This window comes from Mytilus californianus, unplaced genomic scaffold (genome assembly GCF_021869535.1).
Source record: "Mytilus californianus isolate M0D057914Y unplaced genomic scaffold, xbMytCali1.0.p SCAF_2, whole genome shotgun sequence".
Classification (NCBI taxonomy): Eukaryota; Metazoa; Mollusca; class Bivalvia; order Mytilida; family Mytilidae; genus Mytilus; species Mytilus californianus.
This window is the reverse complement of record NW_026262668.1, coordinates 102,571,069-102,598,668: the sequence shown is the minus strand read 5'-3', so window position 1 is coordinate 102,598,668 and position 27,600 is coordinate 102,571,069. Positions and strand designations below refer to the sequence as shown.

General features: G+C 31.1%; 1 protein-coding gene and 1 long non-coding RNA gene across 2 annotated transcripts; both read left to right on the top strand.

Moving 5' to 3' along the window:
- The first annotated feature begins 185 nt into the window (after nt 1-185).
- Nucleotides 186-21,028, top strand: LOC127730630 (sugar transporter SWEET1-like). Its single transcript, XM_052239132.1, has 7 exons — nt 186-291; nt 3,077-3,186; nt 3,491-3,568; nt 4,519-4,642; nt 12,593-12,754; nt 14,863-14,982; nt 16,486-21,028. Exons 2-7 carry the CDS (start codon nt 3,119-3,121, stop codon nt 16,591-16,593), a joined length of 660 nt encoding a protein of 219 aa, XP_052095092.1. The 5' UTR covers nt 186-291; nt 3,077-3,118; the 3' UTR covers nt 16,594-21,028.
- Nucleotides 21,029-21,178: 150 nt separating this feature from the next.
- LOC127730637 (uncharacterized) lies at nt 21,179-27,205 on the top strand. The gene is made up of 2 exons (XR_007995206.1): nt 21,179-21,657; nt 26,516-27,205. It is a non-coding gene; the product is annotated as an uncharacterized LOC127730637 (long non-coding RNA).
- The last annotated feature ends 395 nt before the right edge of the window (nt 27,206-27,600 follow it).

Sequence of the window (27,600 nt, the reverse complement as noted above, 5' to 3'; positions counted from 1 at the left end):
CGAAAGACTTTTTAATGTTCTTGTTGAAGAATTCACTAAATTAAATAGGAAGAATATATAATAAGAAGATATAGGTTAATTATTTTATAATTAATATCATATATGTATTTTATTATTTAAAAAACAGAAAGATATTTGTACTCAAATTCGTTTTATAAATTAGAGCTACAGTTTTAACTTTAACCACATAAACAAATGTTGACGCGGCACTTCCACCAGTTGCTGTAGCCAAACTATCACCCTATAGATATTAAGTTTGTCAAAATTAGACGATCATTTCAAGCTACAGAGGTATATTTTTTTAAGAGTTACGGTTTGAGGGGGTCTTTTAGGTGTTCTGATGAATAGTCGGAAACGTTCTTAGAATGTCAGGCTCGCTAAAAAGCCTAAACTGCTAAAGTTTAAACTATGATTAAGACAGTATTGATTTATGTAAACACTTAACAGGACATTCTTGATCATAGGTACGGAAACCTGATCAGACAAGTCAACATCATCAATTAACGTCTTCCCAAGCAACCTGTTCAACAGATATACATGTACTAGCTATGTTTCTTACATCGAAACCTCCACATCAGCCCATAATCCATCAAAGATCATGCCTATTAAATATTCAACTTGCCAGAATATTCATCATGTTGAAGGTGGGCAGTATTTGAAAGAAGAAGAAAAAGAGCTACCTTTATTTGGATCATTCTATCTTATTACCAGGGGTGGATTCAGGAGGCATAGTGGATGTACCTCCCTTTTGATTGAAAAAATATGTAATTTTTTAGGGTAAAATTGTTTTTTTAGCCTCGGCCTGCTCGGCAGTATATATTACACTTTCCAGAATTATGACCCCTTTCAAAATCCTGGATCTGCCCTTCATTACATGTATGTATTTTTATGCCCCACAAGGGCTCTCTCTGACAGCCTCTGCAGTCTGCGACATTAAGCTGTAGCCGGAAGCCCCTGTCTAGTTAAAGTTACCTAGAACTAGTGACCATAGTCCGACCAGTCTAGTGCATATCAGTGTGCACTTTTTAAACCTTTACCGTAACTGCAGGCCATGTCACACCATCAATATCAATGAATAGGTTGACATGTCTTCTTGCGGACGTTACCTTGTGAACTAGCAGTAAAGAATCCAGCTCAGCGTGTTGGTCTAGTACAAAGCAGGGTTAATATTCATAATACATTAATATGTTCTCATCCTGAATATGCATATTAATTTGCCGCTGGACGTTAAGCATCCATCCATCATCATCATCGATATCAATAAACTGATATTCCCTTCCTTGTAACAATACCATAAACCAGTTTTGAAGGTCTTCCTAATTACCAATTGTCCAAAATAAAAATAAATGGCTCGAAAACGGTCAGTACCACATGTTTTCCAAATGTCAAATTTTGGTATTCATTAATTGATTTTTGTTGCATTGACCAATAAAAATAAATTCACAACAGAAAATTTAAAATTTTCGAACAATTTTGATATGAGCTTTCTTCTTTTCTTGGTCTGCAGCAGAAAGGATGATCTCTTAAACTGAAGTCAAATTTGAATGAGAAATTAATTTAAGCAAAATGTAGCAACGAAATTTATAAACATTTAATTTACATGTACCCCGCGCCGGTACATGTATGTCTTAAATTCAAAGAAGAGAGTGAAGGTTTTTATTGAAGGAAAGGAGAATTTTTCACCTGTCCTGGAGAAAAAAAACACATTTTTTATTATTTATATACACTTCCAGATTCAAAAATGTAATCTCAGAATGCAGGATTTTACAACTAATTTTCCAAAATTGTCATGGGAGGGCATACCACCAAACCTCCCTAGCAGGTTCGGATAACTTCATGATCCTCATAGGTGACACAGGTTCTTTTAGGTCTAGTACACATGACTTCGTGGTAGTTTTTTTTTTATTCCACTAGCCCTATGGACAAGTGCTTCAAAAATTTTTGGCACAGACTGTCTCTGAATTGGAAATAAAATATGTTTAAAAGTAATGATAAACCAACAAACAACAAAAACCCAATTTAAAACCATGGTGGTCACTGGTGTTTTAATAGATCTATCACCAAAGATTTCATCATAGATCTAAACAAACTGTGAGATAGTGGCTTAAATATACGTAGGATATAGGAACAAATAGTTTTGTAAATTGAAAGATTCAGATGCACAAAAGCATTAATAAACCAGCCAATAGAATAACTTTTGTACTTAGTTCAAATTTTTATTCACCAAAAATTGGTTCAATAGCTACAAATTAATACAAGGAGAGCACAATACAGATAAACAATATGATTAAAATTATTTGCAGAACAATAATATATTCAATCTAGACAATAAATATGTAATAAAAAAAACAAACAAAAAAAAAACAACAGCATATTAATACAGATAAAATTGAGAATGGAAATGGGGAACGTGTCAAAGAGACAACAACCCGACCATAGAACAGACAACAGTAGAAGGTCACCAACAGGTCTTCACTGCAGCGACAAATTCCCGCACCCGGAGGCGTCCTTCAGCCGGCCCCTAAACAAATATATATACTAGTTCAGTGATAATGAACGTACACATTATTTTGTAATAAAATTAGTATTATGTTGACATTAACTCAAGTCCACCTAACAAGTGTATTGTGACTATTTAATTAACTAAAGCACATGCATAGTTGGTGCCTTAAAGAGTCATTAGCTGTCAAATTCATGTTCACCAATTCGACTCAAAATCTCATACAAAAAAAAACATTGTTTTGTCACTCTAGCCACTGGTAATGCTGTAACCATATGCAGTAACAAACAGACAATAGTAAATCAATATGCACATAGCTTATCTTAATGGAATAAGAATAGTCACTTATATTGATGGATTTGTGAAGTTACCAATAAAGAAATTTTCCAAAGGGACATTTGTATGCATTCAAAATTGATCAGTATTCCTTTAAGACATAGTATCAATGTTTTTGATGTGTAATGTAGTGTCAGTTGCCCACATTAGGTGACTAATAGTAACATGTAAACCAGGTAAGCATTTAATGCTTCTTTGAACATTTTAATTTCATATTTATTTCTTGTTGCATTTATCCAGTGAAATCATAGAAGTTGCAGTTTAATATATCCTAAGTTATTGATGGAAGTTGTAGAAGTTTTTGTATGGGTGACTACTATATCTACATTTCTTGTACAGCTGATGGGAATGTAAGTATTATGGTACAATAGTTTACTTTTTATCATCTACTTTATTTTAACAGTTTGAGAATACTTCAATTGATTATTTAATGTATTTGCATATTGCTGATTATACACAAATGGAACAACATCTTCTAGTACATGCTATTATATTTATCAACCTCTGACACAATTTTAATAGGAGCTCCATAATGTTATATTCTGTACATGTATCCTCTCATTAGCTTGGTAACGGAGTCGCTTACTTGGCTGTTACTCTAGCTTATATTAAAAAAATTCTGTTATTCATCTATAAGTATATTTTCCTTTGCAGAGATATTTGTTTTAAGATATATAAGAAAGGTTCAACAGGGGATATTTCAGCATTTCCATTTATAGCTAACTTTACAGCGTGAGTATACTGTACATTTTCACTTAATATATATAGCAAACAATAAGAAATAACGAAATTGAACTTTTATATGAGGTTTGGCATCTTAAGATATTATGTTGTTCATAATACGAAGTACATTTAGCACTTAGTGTTTAAAGTTTTGCTTTCAAAAGTCCAGATCTAATCAACTACACATGGTTCGTCATTAACTTTTTTAACCATTTGAAGACAACCAATGATAAGATGTCTGACTTGGAACAGGCACATGAACATGTGGAGCTAAATTATTTTTTAGCACTATTCAACCCTCCTCCTTTTGTACTGTATAAGCATCAGAGCAAACATTTGATTTAAATAGCCCATAACACAGTTGAAGAATTTGTTGCTCTCTAAATTTCTTTGGGTTGCTGTTTCATTGGCATATACATGTATCCTACTTCTTCTTTTGTACATAACAAAAATGAGAATACATAAAATGCACAAGTTATGTATTATAGAATGCTCTTCGTTACTAGAACAAATTAAGTGGTAAAACAGAAATAATGCTGCCCAACACTCTAATTGAAGACTACACTTCAGGAAGTTGATATCATTCCGACAGCAAATTATGTGGGCTATATGAAGAACAGCTACTTCTTTTTGGATAAATTAGTTATTTCTGAGTATTTAAAGCAACTTTTGAATATCCACGATTTGTGTGATCCTTCTATTAAATAAAAATGAAGTTAAACAACTCTGTTTGTACATATTTTGACTTTGCATTCAATTTTGGCTTACAAATTTCAACCACAACAATCAGGAAGAGGTGATAATGCTTATAATGTTATGAACAAGTTTACCTAAAAACATTACCACTAATTCTTATGTATGTTTACACAAAAATTAAAGATATCATTAAGGCATGGAGACAAATTTGTTCAACTGATAAAAATTTATGAAGCATGGTAAATTTTGTTTTTCTATTGTAGTGCCAGTTTATGGTTACGATATGGAATTCTTCAAAGTCTAGGGATGCTGATTTTGACTAACACTTTTGGTGTTCTTCTTAACTTTGTTTACTTGATGTTATTTTATTATTTCACATCTAAAAAGGTAAATATTATTGATTTTCATATCCTGTATAAAAAGATATTTATATTTGTTTAATTGGTACATGTAATTCATCAATCAAATTTAATTATGTTTGGTTTTAGTCACTTTTTGACATGAGAACTTCATTGACGCTGTACTTTAATTTTGTTTTCTGCAAATACAAATAATGAACTAATTATTTTATATAGTCGTAAGATTAACAGCTACGGATCAAATTTAAGTTTGTCTTGATTGAATAACCTTTTTCGTGACTCTGTTGAAGTCAGCTAATTATGTGAGTAATAATTTCTGTCTGTGCATGCATCATGGCATCTACATTTTAGTTTTTGGACATTAATATAATTTGAGTAATACACTAATATACCTTCACAGGTTGTCAATGTCTTTTGAGGACAAATAAATTCATAAATCTGGTTTTAGTTGTTTGGTCAACAATTTAGGTCACTGCAGCTCTATATGACTGAAATATTTGGAAAAATTAATATACACAAGTATATATACCTTCATGATATTATTGTTTGTCAAAGGGAATACAATTTCGGCACAGACATAAACTATTTGTGTAAAGCTTTATATTTCTATAGAAGACTTGCGTTTTAGTCTGTTTCTCAGATACTTTTAGCAATATATATTTGATGTATCGAATGATTGCAAGGTGTGCATATCTGTCTGGCAGAGTTCATCTCACCTCATTTTCATGGTTCATTGGTCAATGTTATGTTTTCAAGGTTAAGTCTCTTTCTAACATACTGTAAGCAATATGTTAACTATATGCAGTGTAAGGAATGTTTGCAAGGTATACATGTCTGTCAGGCAGGGTTCAAATGGCCTAGACCTCATTTACATTTAACATTGACAATGTTAATTGAATGTAATACTTGTTGTACATGTTTAACCCTTTTCTCCAAAACTTTCAATATAAATTCAATCATGTTCAGTAATGCACATTTTAGTGTATGCACTCTTGCGTTATTCATTCATGCAGTTTTCACTAAGCATGGAGAGATTGTATTCCTTGAGAAAAGGGAAAGATTCCACGATTCGAGATTTCTATATCAACAGTCAATTGACCTATTAAAAATTGCTAAAGACATTGGTTTTCAGGCTAGATATTTTTAATTTATATATACATACTTTTCTTAACTGTTTGGAATAAATTCTTTTACCTGTGATTATTTTAAGATCACATGGTCAAACAATCAAGTTGGGATCATCTATGTAACTTGTATGATCTTTAACTCAACATGTTTTTTTTAAGCTTCATGGCATTTGTCATGTGTGTGTATTTCTGTTAGGAAATGTGTCTTATACAATTTCAACTTTCCTTTTTATGCTGCTTATACAGCCTGATGGTCATATTTGGAAAACAAAATTGGAGGGGTAGGGGGGCTGTTTGTTTTATTTTATTTACCTCAACATTTTAAAGAACAGAATATTTTTTTACCTACTAATCAGACTTTTTTAAATAATGATTTTTATAATGTTCTGGTGGCAGGTTTGTCAATGCTAGTCCAGTGGTTTTTTTTTGTTATTTGGTGGCATCATGTAACTGTTCAAAGTAGATGACATTGGCCATAAAAAGTTGAATTTCTTTCTTATAATAATAACATTAATTTAATTTTTTTTCCATTTATATCACTTTATTTTATTTACTTACTTTTTTTATATTTTTTTTATGTACATATAAAACTTTCTCATATTATTTTTCTTTATTCACAAACACATATTTAGGCCTATTTGGGTTTATACAACACATTTGACAACTGAATTCACATACACAATTTGGCATATCAAATTTGTCAACTCTTTACCCTGCTGCTGGTGTAGACAATATTTGTGTTGCTTTGTCGTTTGTTTGGCTTTTTCTCCTGTTCTGGCTTTTGGTGGCATATATATTTTTTTTTCTTTTTTAAATTTTTCATTTTCTCTTTTTTATTTATTTAAGTTTTATTTATTTTCATTTTTTATTATTTAATCTACCAATTATTATTTATCAATTTATTTATTCATTTATTTTTTATCAAATTATTGTGCATTTTACTTTTTACTCTTGTTTTTACAATATCTATGTTATGTTTTTGTCTCTCAAGATTATATTAATTACCATAAGGTAAAAATGAATTATTTGAATGCCCAAAAACTTGTAAGCCAGGGCCGACCATGCGAGACCCTCTTAGTCAGCAGTATGAATGTGCAGAATATATAATCAACAAATACATATACCTGATGTTGCCTCATTTAAACAATACGTTATGTGTCCCAGATGTGTAAATAATATTAATTTTTTTAACCATCAATGTGCTTTTCTTTAATTTCAATCACATTCATATATTTTTAAAAGCTATAGTTTTTAAATAAATTTGTAAAAAACAAACATGCTGTTGTAGTTGATAAATAGTATAAGTCAATGTTTTGCTGAATGATAATTGGTTTGATCCGATTTAATTTAACAAGGTTTAATAGATTATAGACACATTATAAAACATGATCCCCATTATCATATCAAATAACCTTTACTGAATAAAGAAAAGTTGCAGGGGGATCTACATTGTCATCTTTTAAATTTTGTTAAGGAGTGTCATTTTTCAACAAAATGTGCACCTGCTATTATGGAATCGTTTTAAATGGTATGGTGATGTCTGTTGCTGTAGTCAAAAAACATTTGGTTTCCAGACAATAACTTGTGTATTAGTGTATGGATCTCTATGAAATTGTAATTTGAGGTTCCATACCTCAAAAGGAAGGTTGGGATTGATTTTTGGGGTTATGGCCTGAACCATTTAGGAATTAAGGGCCAATATACAGGGGTTTTCTGGTCTGGACAATGACTTGAGTATAAGTCTGTGGATCTCTATGAAATTGTACCACAAGGTTCCATACCATAAAAGGAAGGTTGGGATTGATTTTGGGGGTTATGGCCTTATCCGTTTGGGAATTAGGGGCCAATAACAATTGTTTGGGTTTAGTTGGTTAGTACCTCTCTTTGTGTAAATAGAAAGAAGTGTTTATATTCAAACTCTGTTTACTATACTGACTAGAAACATTATGCATACAATATAGCTTAATAATGATATGACGTTACAATATGTTCCTCAAGATAAGTTACAGTCTTTGAATAAAATTGAAAATTTCAAACATTAACAAGGAATAATAATCACTTTAAAGTCCATACATCTATCTACCTCTTCTATCTTGTGTTGTACCAATACATTCAACATGGTAGTTGATAATGTTGATCCTCCTGTTATTGGCATTGGTCCAGACAATAAATATCCCAGTTTTGACTTTACTGCAGTGATTTTTTCCTCGTATTATCTGGTTTTTGACAATGTCCCAGTAGTAATCTGCTCCAGTCAGCATAGATATTTCAAAATGTTCTTCCTCACTCACAGGATGGGCCAATTCTATACCATTGTAGATATGGCAACGATGATGCTTCGTAATGGATACAATTTGATAGCGGTGCTGCGATTGTTGGTACTATTAGAACTTCCATTGATATTTTACCTCCATATAGAGTCTCCAAATTGACAATGGCTTTTTCGATGCTCCTTACATTATGATTAGTATCTTCTATGGCAGCTAGACTGAGTGTAGTGACTCCACAGGGTTTTAGCTGTAACCTTTTTGCTAGATCCACTGTAATAAAAGATTTTTGGGACCCTTCGTCTAAAAGAATATTTGTTACAATGATATTATAACACGACTGAAACTGGTGATACAGCTGTCTTCAAGAGTACGTCGATTCTCTGTTTTACCGGATATTCATAGGAAGTGTTAACTGTAGCTGTGTAATTAGGACAAGTAGTGACCAAAAGTTATCCTGAGATTGTCCTAGTGACTTTAATCCCTGTATACTGGTTTCCAATTTGTCGTAAAAATGTCTTAAGGTTGGTTGGTGAGAGTGACAGATTTGGGAATTCCAATAAGTTTTGCATTTATGCGTTGATAATGTGTTATTTTTGTCCAAATGCTTCATTAATAGATGAATTGCTTGTTCATAGTTAACGCTAGTAACAGCTAGTCCTGAAATACATTTCTCGGTTTCCTGAACAATTTGAGATTTTAAGTAGCAGTCCAGCTAAGAATCATGCAAGGGGTGATACATCCATAGTGTAGGATACTTATCTGCTATAGTTAAATTGATTCCACTTGAAGCAGAATTTATATAAATGGCAATTAGCACACAAAAATTCAAGCTGTTGCTATGGAAACAGCTCTACCTAGCAACAAGGTGTTAAATGGCCATAAAAAGCTTAAATTTGTAAATTTTTTGTAATCAAAATGATACAATTATGATGAACTGTTTAGAAAATATATACTACTGGTAGGTCTTACAATCTATAATGCTCACCTTAAATAGGAAACATTTGAAAAAATGTATGCAAGCAAGGAAACTTGGTTACCATGGCAACCAAATTATCAAATATTTTCATGTTGGAAAAATGTCAAATATTGGAAGTTTTCAAACTTTATTATCTCCCTAGACAAGGGGGATAGAATTAATTTCTTTGACCATACTATTGCAGTTGACTCTTGTCTAAAATATATCAAAAATAAAAATATGTAGCCTAGTACAGAATTTTCAAAAAAGTGTTGATCATATCTTAACGCTTTTTTACAATATTTATGATCTTTTATCTCTTTTGACGTAAACTATAAGAGTATCATTAGTTAGTGTTTCTGTATTGCAGATAATTCATTATAGCAACATTTATTTAATACTTTGTATAAATTGCTTATTTCTTGACCAATTCCAATGGGGTTTAATTCAAAGTCTTGAATTCTTGGGGGTTCTTTAATATGCTGAACCTAACTGTGCATATTGGATTTTGGGCACACTTTTCAAATTGGTCCACATTAAGGTCCAAAAGGTCCAAAATTTAACTTAGTTTGAATTTAACAAAAATTGAATTCTTCGGGTTCTATGATATGCTGAATCTAAACATGTATTTAGATTTTGATTTTGGGCTCAATTTTCAAGTTGGTCCAAATCGGGGTCCAAAATTAAACTTTGTTTGATTTCAACAAAAATTGAATTTGTGGGGTTCTTTGATATGCTGAATCCAACTGTTCATTGAGATTTTGGATTTTAGACCCATTACGAAATGGGTCCAAAATTAAAGTTTGTTTGATTTCATCAAAAATTGAATTCTTGGGGTTCTATGATATGCTGAATCTAACCATGTATTTGGATTTTGAACCATATAAGGTAAATGTCCAATTTAAAATTTTTAAGTTCTAAGTTTAGTGTTATAAAAATATTACTCAAGTTGAAAGGTCAGATATTAATTGAAGTATATGAAAACATTTGAAATGATGATAGTATTTTATCAATTTCATTCTTTTGGAAGCTCTTCAGTTCTATGTTTTTATTAAAAGGTCATTTTCAGCATTCATTTATTTATAACAAAGAATGAACATGAAGATAGGGTAAGGAACTTTGGGAAGTTTTATCATAAATTGGAATCTGCTTACTGTTATGAATCAATTGTTATATATCATATGCATAGGATTAAAGTTTGATGTTCCCAGCCTATACATAAATTTTATATGCATGTTTAAAACCAATGTATGTTGTGTGTAAGTGTATGGATCTTTAAGAAATTGTACTACAAGGTTCCATATCACAAAGGGAAAGCTGGTTTTGAGATTGGGTAATTGCCTTAAACGTTTAGGAATAAGGGGCCAAAAATAAGCATTTTTACAGTTTCCAGACAATAACTTGTGTTCAAGTGTATGGATCTCTCTGAAATTGTACTGCAAGATACCATACCAAAAAGGAAAGGCTGGGATTGAGTTTGGGGTAGATGAATCATAAGGGGGTTCAAAAAATTGGGGGAGGGATTTTTATGCCCTCGCCGTAGCGGTGGGGGCATTAAGTTTTACCCTTGTCCGTCTGTACGTACAAACGTACGTCCTCCCGTACGTCTCAAAATTGGTTTCCGTTCTCTAATTTGAGTTTGCCTCAACCAGATGTTATGAAACTTATACACAATGCTTATTACCACAAAACACAGATCAAGTTTGAATTTTGGTGGCGTCACTATAACTGTTCTAGAGTTATGCCCCTTTATAAATGGAAAAATTGCTAAATTTTTAGTTTCCATTCTCTAACTTAAGTTTGCCTCAACCAAATGTTATGAAACTTATACACAATGCTTATTAACACAAAATACAGATCAAGTTTGAATTTTGGTTGTGTCACTTTTACTGTTCTAGAGTTATGCTCCTTTGTAAATGGAAAAATTGCAAAATTTTTATTTTCTTCTAAATATCAAGTAATTTTTAAAATTGGAGTTATCTTCCTTTGTCCATGATTATAGTTGAATCAACTACAATCAATGCTTTATACAATGCAATGTTTAATTTTGACTTCCACTGATAAAACACAGATCAAGTTGAATTTGGGTAGTGTCACTTTAAACATTATTGAGTTATGTCCCTTTATAAATCGAAAGATTGCAAAATTTTTAGTTTCCATTCTGTAACTTAATTTTGCCCCAACCAAACATAATGACACCTATACACAATATTCATTACCACAAAACTAACATTGACCAAACTTTCTTTGTCATTCAATTATTACTTTGTAATTACACTTAACCTATCCAAGCTGACTGCTGACTGGAAGTAAATGTGACTTGATTGTCTTGCTGGGGAGTTATTAATGGCAGGTCTGCCAAAATGTCTGTTTTTTTTTTCAGATTTCTGACAAAACAGTGACATATTCTTTACAGACCAGATCTTTTTTTGGCCATATAATACCTCCTTGTGTTCTTAACTACATTTGCATGCTTTTAGGATAATATTTAATATCTACAGTGGATACCATTAAAGTGGCCATCAAATGACTCCCACCCCACATGATTTTCTCTACTTTTCCTATTTTTAACTCCAAGAAGGGCATTAAGGTTGTCATATTTTCATAACAACACATCCGGAAAGAGTTTATGGACCATGTGTTGCAAGATTGAACTGCTGTCAACACTATTCAGCTGGGGCAGTTCTAAAAAAGTATGGAGGGTCATATTGGCTTTGAAAGAATGGTTGTTGTAATCACGACTACAAGAGGGATAAGGGGCGAAGGGGTTGAATGGAAATATGCTAAACAAAGGGGTAAGTCCTGTAAGGGCTGATTTTGGCCTCAAATTTCAGGTTCATCTGACGAAAGATTTTGGACACTTTTTAAACACTAAAGTGTCTATTTCAGTTGATTCAATTAGTTTATGTGAAAGATTTTAAATGATTTAGTCATTAAAACCGCTCCGATTCAAGCTTAAATATGAAAAATCTATCAAATATGCCAAAAAATGTCACTTTTCAGATGATTTTTGTCAATAATGAAAGTGGCCGCATCCGTGTTTATCCTCAACCTTTATCTATGTTATGTATTATCATCAAATACAACTTACATTTCAATATTAAGAATGAACACAAATGCGGCCACTTTCATTTAAGACGGAAACCGTCTAAAATTTAACTAAAATGCTAAAATTGTGAAGATTTCAGTAATTTAGCATGACTTAATGATGCTAGTACCTGATATATGTGCATTGTATTGTAAAAAAACAGCCCATATTTATGTAGCAGAAGCATTCTTCTTTCCAATAAATAACTAAAAGTTTACATTTTAACGATTTTGTAAAACTGCTATATTTTGAGGCCAAAAAGGGGTCTTACTGGACCTACTCCTTTAGCTGGTTGAGTTCATATTTCAATCTAGGAGCACTTTAAGTTTATCATTTTCTATACAAAGTTTTAATGGTAATCAATAGTAAAATCTTATCTTTTTAAATAAAAATATTTACCTTTACCCTACAGATATCATACAACAATGTATATGAGATTCATCTATATTACAATCACATCAGCATAAAACATTCTTTTAAAAAACACACAAAAGCTATTCCATAGAAGTGTTTATTTTCTATTTTTTTCTAATTTCAGATTCATTTTATTAGGACAATATTTATAAATATGACATTCATATTTTCTGTCCTGTATTATGTAAAGTATCAACAAATAGAGCTTAAATTAGCAGCCAGCCATCTGGGAAAAGTGTGTGCCTTATTATCTATATTAGCATATGGAGCACCATTAGCATCTTTAGTAAGTACAAAATTAATAAATTATAAGAACAAAAGGAGATTATGTCTGATCATTTTAAACTCCTGTAAAAATTGCTGGGGACCATACAGTTGTTGATTTGTCTGTCCATTAAGAAACAAATGTTTTCTGAACAGTCTTCCATGTATTCAGATTTTGAATTTTGGGCCCTGTTATTTAGTTGGTCTACATTGAGGTCCAAAGGACCAAAAATTAAACTTTGTTTGATTTCATCCAAAATTGAATTCTTAGGGTTCTTTTTTATGCTGAATCTAACCATGTATTTAGATTTTGGATATTGAACCATAATAGGTAAATCTCTTTGAAATTGATTAAAGAACAGTCAATTGATTTGTTTTTACAACGATAAGACTTCCTAATTGATATTAAATAAGAGTGTGATAATCCGGATTAAACGATTCAATGAGTATCAACAAACAATGAATACAATAAACAAAGATGATATTTATTTCAGCACTAATTTATCAACATAGATATTACAATTATTTTATTATTCAGAATATTTGTAATGGTTCTGTATTCCGTACAAGATTCACAGACTGCGATTTGCATTTAAACAACTTCCTGTTGCTCTCAATCAAACACATCCAACTTCCTGTTGTTCTCAATCAAACACATCCATGGAAACGTCCTTTGCTAACTTTATTATTCTGCAACAATATTTTCATTATCCTGTAATCAACCAGGACTGGAGTTTAATTTGTCTCTGAAAAAAATCACTTTTCAATGGACGCATTTTACCAAGTTTCAAGTTGGGATTTTCCCAGAAAGTCCCTGCGTGTGAAGTTAAATGCTTTGCAATTTTATTTAGATAGACCTGTAAACTATATAAACAAACCATACATTTGTAAATATCGTATATCAGCTCATAATTTAAGCATAGAAACAGGCAGATATTATAATGTTAATAAAAATAATAGACAATGTACAAATTGTAACACTACCTCTATTGAAGATGAATACCATTTTATACTTGAATGTCAAAAATAAAGTCAAATCCAAGAAAAGTATATTAAAAAGTATTATCATATACTTGTAGAAAATAATGGTATAATTTTACCCCTTGATAAAACTAATTTATACATATATTTATTCAATAAATTTGAGGAATTGTCTTAGCCGTGTGATATGACTTTTGTTATCAACTGCTTCTGGTATATATCAACTGTTTCCGGTTTATATCAACTGCTTCCGGTTATTATCGCATGCCTTTCTTTAAAGTAATCGCAAAGCATTTCGACGTCATTCTGCAAATTCCAGAAAATAAACCTCAATGGTACATTTAAGTGAAAAACATAGCTAAGTAGAATAACAGAAGGAATATTAGGAAACAGGAAAATATATTATTAAAAAACGCTAAACAAATAATACAATAAATGAATTTTATAAAGTTTTAAAAAAGTTTTCATGTCTGTATGGCTTCTGCTGAAGTATATGATAAAAAGAACATAACATGTCATTTTTCATATCAGACCCCTTATCAGCCCATGGTCAAAATCAGGACCTAGGGCTGATAAGGGGTCTGATATGAAAAATGCCATGTTATAATCTATATTTATTGGAAAAATCCATCTGCATACAAACTTATCCAGTTGTTATCTGTCAGAAATATTAAAGAATTAAATAACTTACATATATTTTTTAAATCTGCAGAAAAACTTAGAATTTAATTGCATTATATAGTATATTTGTTCTTATATATTTTGTTTATTAAACTATAACATTCTCCGATCGTATTTCGTAATTTGTATAAGGTATTATATTTTATTTCATGTACATCTTTATATTTATGTATTGTGTAACACGAATATTTTGTAAAAATTCTTATTATTGGTGCATATAAGATTATTATCATTATGTGTATGTATCCTGTAAGCTGTATTGCTTATGGAATAAAGTATAAGAAGTAACTTTTTTCTCAAGTTTCAAGGGCTAAAAAGGGGGTGCGTACTATGCATGACCGCATTTTATACACACTTGAGATGGTAACTTATGATTTTAAAAAAAATGTTTTGAAAATTTTTATGAAAGTTGTCGATTCTCTTTATTATTTCACTAAGATAACAAATTGTTAATGGTTATATTTACAGAAAGTGGTGATGCATACCAAGACAACAGAATGTTTATCATTTCCATATATCTTCATGAATTTTGTGGTTGCATTAGAATGGGTGATATATGGACGTATATTAAATGATATTTATGTGCAGGTAAGGGCACTTTTGGAATTACCAATAATACTGCTACACATATTCTTGAATTATTGATTACTGGTATGGGATGGCCGTATTAAGTCTTTGTATTCTCTGCACTTTTTAATTTTTTACGCCCCACCTATGATAGTATGTTTCTCGGTCTGTGCATCTGTTCGTTCATCCGTCCATCTGTCCTGCTTCAGGTTAAAGTTTTTGGTCGCTTCAGGTTAAAGTTTTTGGTCAAGGTAGTTTTTGATGAAATTGGAAGTCCAACCAACTTGAAACTAAGTTCACATGTTCCCTATGATATGATCTTTCTAATTTTAATGCCAAATTAGAGTTTTGAACCCAAATTTCATGGTCCACTGAACATAGAAAATGATAGTGCAAGTGGACTGTGGGGCATCCGTATACTATGGACACATTCTTGTTTCTTTAAATTTACAATTTAATATGTTTAAACTTAACTTGTAGATGGAATAAAGTTTATTCCTTCTACAAGTTTAGTTTAAACATATATTTTATTGTCCAAAAACAATGACAAAAGTTTTTAAACTTAGAAAGTTTTTCAACAAGAAACCATTTTAAAACAAACAAAAAGAAGACTCAGCATCACACATTGCTTGAATAAATATATCTACAATGTTTTATTGGATTATCCTTTATGCCAATGTAGACATATTTTAATGATTCATTAATAGAGAGCATCAACATGGGGGGAAAACATGAACTTATTGTCATTATTGGAACTCAAAAGAATTTTTTAACCCTCATTGAGGGTGATGTTCCCTTTGTGGAAACATTTTAAAGAGAAGGTTTCTCACAGCACATATTGTGTGTTGTTTTTCTTTGATATTTTTATCTTTCCATTTTAAATCTAACATATTTGGTTTCATGAGTAATTAAATCAGTTAACATGTCAAATAGTTAAGACACTCTGTATAGCTATATTGTGTAAGCAAACAGTGTTTTAACTGTCAGAATGGATTCAAGTAATAGGAAATAATTTGAAGCAAACAAAATACTAATTTATGCTAAAAGATTATTTTGATTTACAAAACAAGATCAAATTATAACTCATTGATAATGTGAATTTTGATGATTTGAATTATGATATATATGTTCTATTTATTGTTTTCCCAATCATTTAAAAAATTTAAGATTACAGCCATTTTCCAAATGCTTGTTTTACCTTGACCTCATAGACTTTCAACATTTATTTCTGTCATTTATAATCAATATTATTCTGCTATATTCTGTCTAAAAAAGGGGGAGATGATACCAAAATAAAAAAAACCAAAGCAAAACAGACAAACAGCAGTCCATGAAAAACTACTCTCAGAACTTTATGAAATTAGCAACACAAACCCTGTGAAAAGTCCTGGATTAAGTCAGTTTTAAATTATTTTAATAACTTCCAAATACTTGAAATTGTAAATATGTTTCATATGTTAATCTTATCATGTATGCAGAATATATGTTCATTTTTGATACAGATACATTTTTTTTATTTTTCAGCTGCCAAATTTTTTAGGTTTTTGTTTAGCAGTGATACAGCTTGCATTATTTTGTAAATATCCATCAAAGAGTACATCATTAGACAGGACAATTACAGTGACAGCATAGTTATTGTTTACAGTGAAGTCATTTTGTATTGTAACATAGACATGTTTACAGTGAAATCATTTTGTATTGTAACATAGACATGTTTACAGTGAAATCATTTTGTATTGTAACATAGACATGTTTACAGTGAAATCATTTTGTATTGTAACATAGACATGTTTACAGTGAAATCATTTTGTATTGTAACATAGACATGTTTACAGTGAAATCATTTTGTATTGTAACAGAGACATGTTTACAGTGAAATCATTTTGTATTGTAACATAGACATGTTTTATAATATAAACTTGCTTTAGGTAGTATGGGAGTATAAAAGAAAACTGTTGAATTTCTTTATTCTATGCAATAATGAAGTTAATATCGTGATAAATAAAAAGTAAAATGAAAAATATTATATTATTAAGCTTGTTTTAAAGCTAGAGGTCTTGCAAAATTTTCATAATAGGAAGGATTATATATCGTGAACAACACAATTACTAGAGGAAAAAAAATAATCTTAAAATAAATATTTTGAAATAAAGTATACGTAGGAAAGAGATTTTACTACAAGCTTATGAAAATTTAAAGAAATAAAAAAGGAGGTTACTATACTAGTTCTCTAGCTACATAACAAAATTGGTAAATTTACAGCAATATCATATAATTTAATTATCTGGATTAATTCCCTTCAAAGTTCAAATTCTCTATATCTTTAGCTCTTCTGACCCAAAGGGCCAAGTGAACTTTTCTCATCACTTGGTGTTCGTCATCGTTGTCTGTTAATTTTGAGAAAAATCTCCTCTGAAACAATTGATCCAAATTTAACCATCTAGTTTTAAAAATGTGTCTGATTTCCCTGTGCGCCAAAAAACATGGCAGACATGGCTAAAAATTAGAACATAGGGATAAATTGCAATTTTTTTCTATTATCTTGAAAATCACTATAAATAGAGAAATTTGAGGGCACAAATGTTCAAAATGTTGAGATCTACCTACTGTTCATTCTTGTATGATGAATTTTATCGTTTTTTTTTTCATTTTTGCCTATAATCATGAAAACTATAAAAGATATACAGAAACTTTATATAGCAAAAGTTATCAGCAAGTCAAGATCTACAAATAAGACAACATGGCAGAAATCATCAGACAACTCATTGGAATTATTGCCCTTTAATGACATTGTTTGTAGTTTTGCCTAATATCATACTATAGTAGATACATGACACTTTAAATTGCAAAATTGATCAGCAAGACAAGATCTACAAATATCAACATGACCTAAATTGTCAGTTAATTCCTTATTGGAGTTCTTGCTTTTAAAATGCAAAATATGGCAATTTTTAATATATTTGTCTGTAATGGTGAAACCATGATATATAGACTCTGTAAGTATAAAAAATGATCAGCAAGGTAAGGTCTACAAATGACTCAAAATCATTAGTTGACCCATTATAGGGGTGATTGCCCCTAAATGACAATTTATTTACCCTTTTTTATGTGTTTTGGGCTAAAAATATAGAGAGAAACTGTAAATAAAAAAAAATGATCACCAATAAAAGATCAACGAAAAAGAGATTTTTGTCATGAATGCTTTTCTAGTCTACAATGTTGGAGAGAGTCCATTGTTGAAGATGCACATAGACCTAGGTGAGCCACACAGGCTTTTTAGAGTCTCTAGTTGATGGGTAAAAGATTTTCTGTTCATGAAAAAGGTTTTGTATAAAATATAAAGATATAAATGTTTTCATTCCAAAGAATAATCATAAAAATTATTTGTATTTCTCTTTAAGAATGGTAAATTCAGTATAAATTTATACCAATTCTTTCAGGTTTAAGTTGAATCATTTGAGGTATAGATGGTGAAAATCTATACCAATCTTTTTAGGTTGAATTTAGAAAAGATCTTTACCAATCCTTTGAGACTCAAGATTGTAAAAATTTATTCCAACCTGTGAGATTCAAGATAGTAAAAATGTATACAAACCTATGTGGTTGAGGATGGTTAAATTCTATACCAATACTTTGAGGTCCAAGGTGATAAAAATCTATTACCAATCCTTTGAGAATAAAGATGGTAAAATCTATACCAATCTTTTGAGGTTCAAGATGGTGAAAGTTTACACCAATTATTTGAGAATGAAGATTTGGAAAGTCTATACCAATCCTTTGAAGTTCAAGGTGGTAAAAATCTATACCAACCCTTTGAGTTTCAAGATGGTAAAAATCTATAACAATCTTTTGAGGTTCAAGATGATCAAAATCTATACCAATCCTTTTTTGAGATGGTAAAAACCTATCCCAACCCTAAGGATCAAAGATAGAAGTTACAGTTTTTACTTATACTCCTGCATTACCTTAAGAAGAGATCTTGCCAAAATTAGTTCACACTGTGAATCCTTATCATAACACTTTCATATATTACTTCTTTTTTACAATAATTTAATTTAGAGAATCAATGTTTTTATCATTTTGTCTCAATTTCCACATGTGTAGCATCACTACTAGATATAGGTACTCCAGAATTGGTGAAAAGCAAAAAGTATCTATTCCTTGTACAGTAAAACACTATTTGCCATTCAATTTATCCTCTTTATTTACATGAATTTCTTGTGGAAACAATAGTATATTTCGGAAAACAGTGTTGTTCAAGCTTAAATATGATATAACTTTGTTCTGTGGATTGTTTTAAGTTGATGATAAGACACGTAAGACAGTGAAATAGAACTATTTTTGTATAGCTTTTCTTTTTCAATGTTTATATTTACATCGCAAATAGGCCAAAAGTAGAGATTTTTCTGAAATTTTACACAATCTTCCTGATTTCAACCAAATATAGGCCTAGGAAACATAGAGTGCAGGCATCGACAAACTAAATATTCAAGTCAGATATGTAAAATGTTATAACAAATTTTATATTAAAAAATCTTGTTTGTTGACCCCTGAGCTCTATGTTTCCTGTCCAAAAAGCCAATGGAAATTTACCAGTTTTCATTGAATTTTAGTGGAAATCAAAATGAGTGCTATTAGTGACGTCATGAAAAAAGTTTGTATATTATCAACAAAAAGACATATTTCCTATCTAGTCATTGTATTAGCTATGATTCATTGTGATATTGGTAATATAATCCTTATTTGAAATTAAAGCTAGAAAAAGGGGCCATGAATTTAAAAAATCAGTGCTAATTGATGATTTTATTGGTAGCTATTCTCTTTGAAATTTAAGTGATATTAAGTTCTCTGTAGCAGTCTTGTTTCTTAGGTTAATCCGAAGAAACTGTTCTTTAATTTTTATTCCTTTTCTAATTTTTGGTGTTTTTTTTATTTTTCATAAGAGTTTTGGTCTGACAATATGGAATTACCATAATTGACATTCTTTACTAAGAGATACTGACAGCCTGTCAGACATCATCATACATCATATGTTTTGCAACAACAAAAAACCAAATGTACACTATTCATTTAACCTTCAAATCTAACTCTTTTATATTGTTTTATTTAGTCCCCTTCCAGATATTTTCTTAATAAAGACATTGTATTTTTAAGATTGTGTAAATATTTTTGTTGTGCCATATATTTGTAAATGTTGAGGATGATTAGTTTTATAATGCCAAGTTGAAGATGAGATTTTTCTCAAAGGTCCATTGATCACCTTGTATAAATATATTAATGAATAATGCGTCTTTCACAGAAAAGCATTTATAAGTGCAGAAACATAATGTATTTTTTTAATCATAACAATCTGTTTTTATTAAAGGCACAATACAAGTAAAGGGATGATGTAGAAATACCTACAAACTTAACCCGTTTTGGTTATAAAACTCCAAGCAGATATAACTGAGCTGTAGGAATACTGATTGAAATAATTTGGGGAAATTTTTATTTTATTTATGCATTTTTGTCTTGCCTTGTTGGCTGCGGCATCAACAATTTGTAATTAATTGTGATTAGGTCAGTTTAAGGGTAACCGCTTATGGTAAATATATAACAATTGGTATGCAGTTATATAAGCATTTGCCCATTCATTTCCATGCAGATTATTAAGCCCATCTCACTCAATCATGGTGTTCATTTTTAATTTCAACATTTGCATTTTGCTATCAAAATACATACAGGTGAGACATCTCTGTGTCAACAGTTTATTCCTTTCAATTCCTCACTATTTCCCTACCTCTGTCTCTAAATCAAATTTCATATAGCTTTGATTGTAATTTAGAATTGGTTATAAGAGCCTAAAGGGACTGCGACCTGAAATAGTAACTTATTTTTTACTTTAACTCAGATATTTATGTGTTTTTCCATAGAATTCATACTTTTAAAAATTTTGTTTTGAACAGTTTGGATTTAGCTCTTACTGTTCTTAGATGTAGTGTTGTGTCATGGTATTAATGTTTTCTCCTCGGTCTTTTAGTAAAATGTACTAAGTATTCATGTAAGATGTAATAAACTTCTTTCTTTTTTTTGCTTCGATATCTTCTTCCCCAATTGTGGCAAAGATTTTTTTACTCAGATTGATGATATTCCTGCTTTTTATTGAAGACTTGTTTATAATTTGTAGTTATTATCAAATAATTGTTTCCAATTCTAGTCAGGAAGAGTTCTTCTAGTTATACGACCGCAAAAAAAATTTTGTGGTCGTATATTGGTATGACGTTGGCGTCGTCGTCGTCCGGCGTCGTCGTCGTCGTCGTCGTCCGAAGACACATTGGTTTTCGCACTCTAACTTTAGTTTAAGTGAATGGATCTTTATGAAATTTTACCACAAGGTTCAATACCACAAAAGGAAGGTTGGGATTGATTTTGGGGGTTATGGTAATAACAGTAAAGGAATAAGGGGCCAAAAAGGGGCCAAAAATAAGCATTTTTGTAACTTCCAGACATAACTTGTGTGTTAGTGTATGGATCTCTCTGACATTGTACCACAAGGTTCCATATCACTAAAGGAATGCTGGGATTGATTTTGGGGGTAATTGCCTCCAAATTTTAGGAATTAGGGGCCAAAAAAGGGGCAAAAAACAAGCATTTTTCTAGTTTCATGACAATAACTTGTGTGTAAGTGTATGGATCTTTCTGAAATTGAACTACAAGGTTCCATATCACAAAGGGAAAGCTGGGTTTGAGTTTGGGGGTAATTGCCCTAAATGTTAAGGAATTTGGGGCCAAAAAGGGGCCAAAAACACATTTTTTTCTAGTTTCCAGACAATAACTTGTGTTCAAGTGTATGGATCTCTCTGAAATTGTACTGCAAGGTACCATACCACAAAGGGAAGGCTGGGATTGAGTTTGGGGGTGATGAATCATAATGGGGGTTCATAAAATTTTTGGGGGGGATTTATTTTTTTTTCCTTTTTTTTATTTTTTCCTTTTTTGTTTCTTTTAAAATTTTCCATTTTAAGTTAGTTATTTCTGATTTATATTTAAAATCAAATAATAATGATATGGTAGGAGATACACACCAAACAGGATGTGTAAATTATTATATAATAAGTATTGTGCAATAGCAAGAAATTTTCAATTGCACAGTATTGCACAATAGCAAGAAATCTTCAATTGCACAGTATTGCGCAATAGCAAGAAATCTTCAATTGCACAGTATTGCGCAATAGCAAGAAATATCCAATAGCACAATATTGCGCAATAGCAAGAAATTGTCAATTGTACAGTATTGCGCAATAGCAAGAAATATTTAATAGCACAGGATTGTGCAAAAGAAGATACTTCCTATAAATTGCTTATTTCTTGACCAATTTCAATGGGGTTTTATTCTTGATTTCATGGGGTTCTTTAATATGCTGAATCTAACCGTGTATTTAGTTTTTATACGACCGCAAAAAAATTTTGTGGTCGTATATTGGTATGACGTTGGCGTCGTCGTCGTCGTCGTCCGGCGTCGTCGTCCGAATACATATTGGTTTTCGCACTCTAACTTTAGTTTAAGTGAATGGATCTTTTTGAAATTTGACCATAAGGTTAAATACCACAAAAGGAAGGTTGGGATTGATTTTGGGGGTTATGGTACCAACAGTTAAGGAATTAGGGGCCAAAAAGGGGCCAAAAATGAGCATTTTCTAGTTTCCAGACAATAACTGTGGAACGGTGTATGGATCTCTCTGAAATTATACTACAAGTTTCCATACCACAAAGGGATGGTTAGGATTTGCTTTGGGGGGTTATGGCTCAAACCGTTTAGGAATTAGGGGCAAAAAAGGGGGAAAAACAAGGTTGTCCTGGTTAATGGACAAATACTTTAGTACAAAACATAATTTAAAGCAGTGTAAGGGAGATAAATCAAATACATCATTGAAATTATCTCCCTTACACTGCTTTTAAATTATGTATAAAGTAATGGTTAATGAACAATAAAGATAATCTAAAACAGTGTAAGGGAGGTAATCCAAATACAACGTTTTGGTTACTTCCCTTACACTGCTTTTAAATTATGTTTAAAGAAATGCATATTTATAAAGGAAGACCAGTAAAAATATCTGCAAATATTTTCATCTTTTTTTTTACAAAAAAATCCATATGAAAGATTTGACACTATATTTTTATTAATTCTATTATAAAATAGATTAAGTTAGCACTATGGTAAATTTAAATGGGTAATTATGGTTGCCAACTCCATTGGAAATTTGAATTGAGATTATGACCATATCTTGAGGGAAAGAATTTTTTTGGGGGAAAAAGGGGGGGGGGGGATAAAAAGAAATTGTGGGGGGCCAATTTTTTCTCATTTCAGATTTCAGAAATTAAAAAGAATTATTCTTCAAATATTATTTTTTTTCAAATTTCAAATATTGAAAAATTTCAAGAAGTAATCTTTAATTGCACAGTATGGCGCATTAGATTTGTAAAATTTTTGATCACATTTATTTATTTGTTATGCCGAATCTAACAATGTATTTAGATTTTTAATTTTGGGTCCAGTTTTCAAATTGGTCTACATTAATGTCCAAAGGGTCCAAAATTAAACTTTGTTTGATTTTAGCAAAAATTGAATATATGAGGTTCTTTGATATGCTGAATCTAAACATGTATTTAGATTTTTGATTTTTGGCCCAGTTTTCAAGTTGGTCCAAATTGGGGTCCAAAATTAAACTTTGTTTGATTTCAACAAAAATTGAATATATGGGGTTCTTTGATATGCTGAATCTAACCATGTATTTAGATTTTTTATTTGTGGACCCCGTTATCTAATTGGTTCATATTGAGGTCAAAAGGGTCCAAAATTAAACTTTGTTTGATTTCATCTATAATTGAATTATTGGGGTTCTTTGATATTCCAAATCTAACTGTGTATTTTTGATTTTTGGCCCAGTTTTCAAGTTGGTCCAAATTGGGATCCAAAATTAAACTTTGTTTGATTTCAACAAAAATTGAATATATGGGGTTCTTTGATATGCTGAATCTAACCATGTATTTAGATTTTTTATTTGTGGACCCCGCTATCAAATTGGTTCATATTGAGGTCAAAAGGGTCCAAAATTAAACTTCGTTTGATTTCATCAAAAATTTAATTATTGGGGTTCTTTGATATGCCAAATCTAACCGTGTATTTAGATTTTTAATTTTGGGTCCTGTTTTTTAAATTGGTCTACATTAAGGTCCAAAGGGTCCAAAATTAAACTTAGTTTGATTTTAACAAAAATTGAATTCTTGGGGTTCTTTGATATGCTGAATCTAAACATGTGTTTAGATTTTTGATTCTGGTCCCAGTTTTCAAGTTAGTCCAAGTTGGGGTCCAAAATTAAACTTTCTTTGATTTCAACAAAAATTGAATATTATGGGGTTCTTTGATCATGATATGCTGAATCTAAACATGTATTTTGATTTTAGATTTTTGGCCCAGTTTTCAAGTTGGTCCAAATTGGGGTCCAAAATTAAACTTTGTTGGATTTCAACAAAAATTGAATATATGGGGTTCTTTGATATGCTGAATCTAACATGTGTTTAGATTTTTGAGTATGGGCCCAGTTTTCAAGTTGGTCCAAGTTGGGGTCCGAAATTAAACTTCTTTTGATTTCAACAAAAATTGAATATATGGGGTTCTTTGATATGCTGAATCTAACCATGTATTTAGATTTTTTATTTGTGGGCCCTGCTAACAAATTGGTTCATATTGAGGTCAAAAGGGTCCAAAATTAAACTTTGTTTGATTTCATCAAAAATTGAATTATTGGGGTTCATTGATATTCCAAATCTAACCGTGTATTTAGATTTTTAATTTTGGGTCCCATTTTTTAAATTGGTCTACATTAAGGTCCAAAGGGTCAAAATTAAACTTAGTTTGATTTTAACAAAAATTGAATTCTTGGGGTTCTTTGATATGCTGAATCTAAACATGTGTTTAGATTTTTGATTATGGGCCCAGTTTTCAAGTTTGTCCAAATTGGGGTCCAAAATTAAACTTTGTTTGATTTTAACAAAAATTGATTATATGGGGTTCTTTGATATGCTGAATATAACCATGTATTTTGATTTTGGACATTGAACTTATAATAGGTAAATTAAAAAAATTCAAGTTCTTAGACCACATTCTTTCTGTGTCAGAAACCTATGCTGTGTCAAATATTTAATCACAATCCAAATTCAGAGCTGTATCAATCTTGAATGTTGTGTCCATACTTGCCCCAACTGTTCAGGGTTCGACCTCTGCGGTCGTATCAAGCTGCGCCCAGCGAATCATTTTATTTTTATTTATACAAAGGTAGTGCCTATTTCCTCTGTTTCACTCATGGCCTCACATTTAGAACGTTGTTAAAAACCTATACAATGTATATTATTATTACAGGGTCTTTATAATATACTTAAAAAATCACCAATTTTATAGCACACTTCAATAAAATCAAAATGTTATTCAGGATTACATATTGCTGTTGATGACAACATTGCAAATTTTACATATTTTTGTAAAATATTGCTTCAAAGGACATCTTTAGCCAAAATGAATTGTGTCAGAAAGACATAACAGTAATTGCTTCATAAAGAATTTTAAGAAAGTCTTTTTATACATTTCCTGGGTACTAACTTAGATTTTGTGCCAAAATTTGTAAAAAAAATTGCAGTTTTGAACCAGCTTTAGGCATTTATGATTTTCAAAATACACTAAAATGTTGAAACATGAATCTATGAGTTCAGAATTAAAGTAACGATTGAATCACTTTTTATACGACCGCAAAAAATTTTTATGGTCGTATATTGGTATGACATTGGCGTCGTGGTCGTAGTCGTCCGAAGACACATTGGTTTTCGCGCTCTAACTTTAGTTTAAGTGAATGGATCTCTATGAAATTTTACCATAAGGTTCAATACCACAAAAGGAAGGTTGGGATCGATTTTGGGGGTTATGGTACCAACAGTTAAGGAATTAGGGGCCAAAAAGGGGCCAAAAATAAGCATTTTTGTAACTTCCAGACATAACTTGTGTGTTAGTGTATGGATCTCTCTGACATTGTACCACATGGTTCCATATCACAAAGGGAATGCTGGGATTGATTTTGGGGGTAATTGTCTAAAAATTTTAGGAATTAGGGGCAAAAAAAGGGGCAAAAAACAAGCATTTTTCTAGTTTCATGACAATAACTTGTGTGTAAGTGTATGGATCTTTCTGAAATTGTACGACAAGGTTCTATATCACAAAGGGAAAGCTGGAATTGAGTTTAGGGGTAATTGCCCTAAACGTTTAGGAATAAGGGGTCAAAAAGGGGCCAAAAATAAGCATTTTTCTAGTTTCCAGACAATAACTTGTGTTCAAGTGTATGGATCTCTCTGAAATTGTACTGCATGGTACCATACCACAAAGTGAAGGCTGGGATTGATTTTTGGGGAAATGCCTCAAAATTTTAGGAATGGGGGGCCAAAAAGGGGCAAAAAACAAGCATTTTTCTAGTTTCAGGACAATAACTTGTGTGTAAGTGTATGGATCTTTCTGAAATTGTACTACAAGGTTCCATATCACAAAGGGAAAGCTGGGTTTGAGTTTGGGGGTAATTGCCCTAAACGTTTAGGAATTTGGGGCCAAAAAGGGGCCAAAAAACAAGCATTTTTCTAGTTTCCAGACAATAACTTGTGTTCAAGTGTATGGATCTCTCTGAAATTGTACTGCAAAGTACCATACCACAAAGGGAAGGCTGGGATTGAGTTTGAGGGTGATGAATCATTAGGGGGTTCAAAAAATTTGGGAGGAGGGATTTTGTTTTCCTTTTTTTCCATTTTTTTTCTTTAAAATTTTCCATTTTAAATTGGTTATTTCTGATTTATATATAAAAGCAAATAATAATGATATGGTTTGAATAGGTAAGTTTAAAATTTATAAGTTCTTAGACCACATTCATTCTGTGTCAGAAATCTATGCTGTGTCAAATATTTAATCACAATCAAAAGTCCGTATGTATCAAGCTTGAATGTTGTGTCCATACTGGCCCCAACTGTCAGGGTTCGACCCCTGCGGTCGTATCAAGCTGCGCCCAGCGGAGCATTTTATTTAAAATGGCCCTGGTTAACTTTAGACATCAATACACTTACAGAATTTTAACCATTGTTATGTTAAGTTTATATTTGTGAGATATTAACTAATAATTAAACTTGTTTATATAAGCACAATCTAACCTATTTAAATAAAATTATTTTTTATATATGCAGGCTTTTTTTTTACTACTGAAAGTATAATGGTTTAATACGTCAAGTATACATGGTATTGTCATAAAATTTGCTAACAGGTGATCCATTTAGCTAGTTTTGGATAATTTTGTAGACTTGGTTCTGATATAATATCTAGTTGACAAATGATTCATTAAGATAATGGTTAGATTAATGATGTGAACTTTGTATTTTGTCATATACTAAGATTACAGAATATTCTTTAAAATCATATTTTCGGTCATGATGATGACTTAGTATTAGCATAAAACTTTCTAAACATTATTCACTAAGAAAAAAAATAAATTATGATGTAGTCATGGTTCTGTAATAAAATTCTTGACAGATGATCCATTCAGGTTATGGTCAGGCATGATGTAGACATTGTGTAGC

Bases quoted from the DNA above. Each gene is read 5' to 3' on its own strand.
- LOC127730630 (XM_052239132.1), top strand. From the start codon at position 3,119: ATGGAAGTTGTAGAAGTTTTTGTATGGGTGACTACTATATCTACATTT. The intron at 3,569-4,518 runs GTGAGTATACTG...TTTCTATTGTAG, and splicing joins TTTATAGCTAACTTTACAGC to TGCCAGTTTATGGTTACGAT. The intron at 12,755-14,862 runs GTAAGTACAAAA...TTATATTTACAG, and splicing joins GAGCACCATTAGCATCTTTA to AAAGTGGTGATGCATACCAA.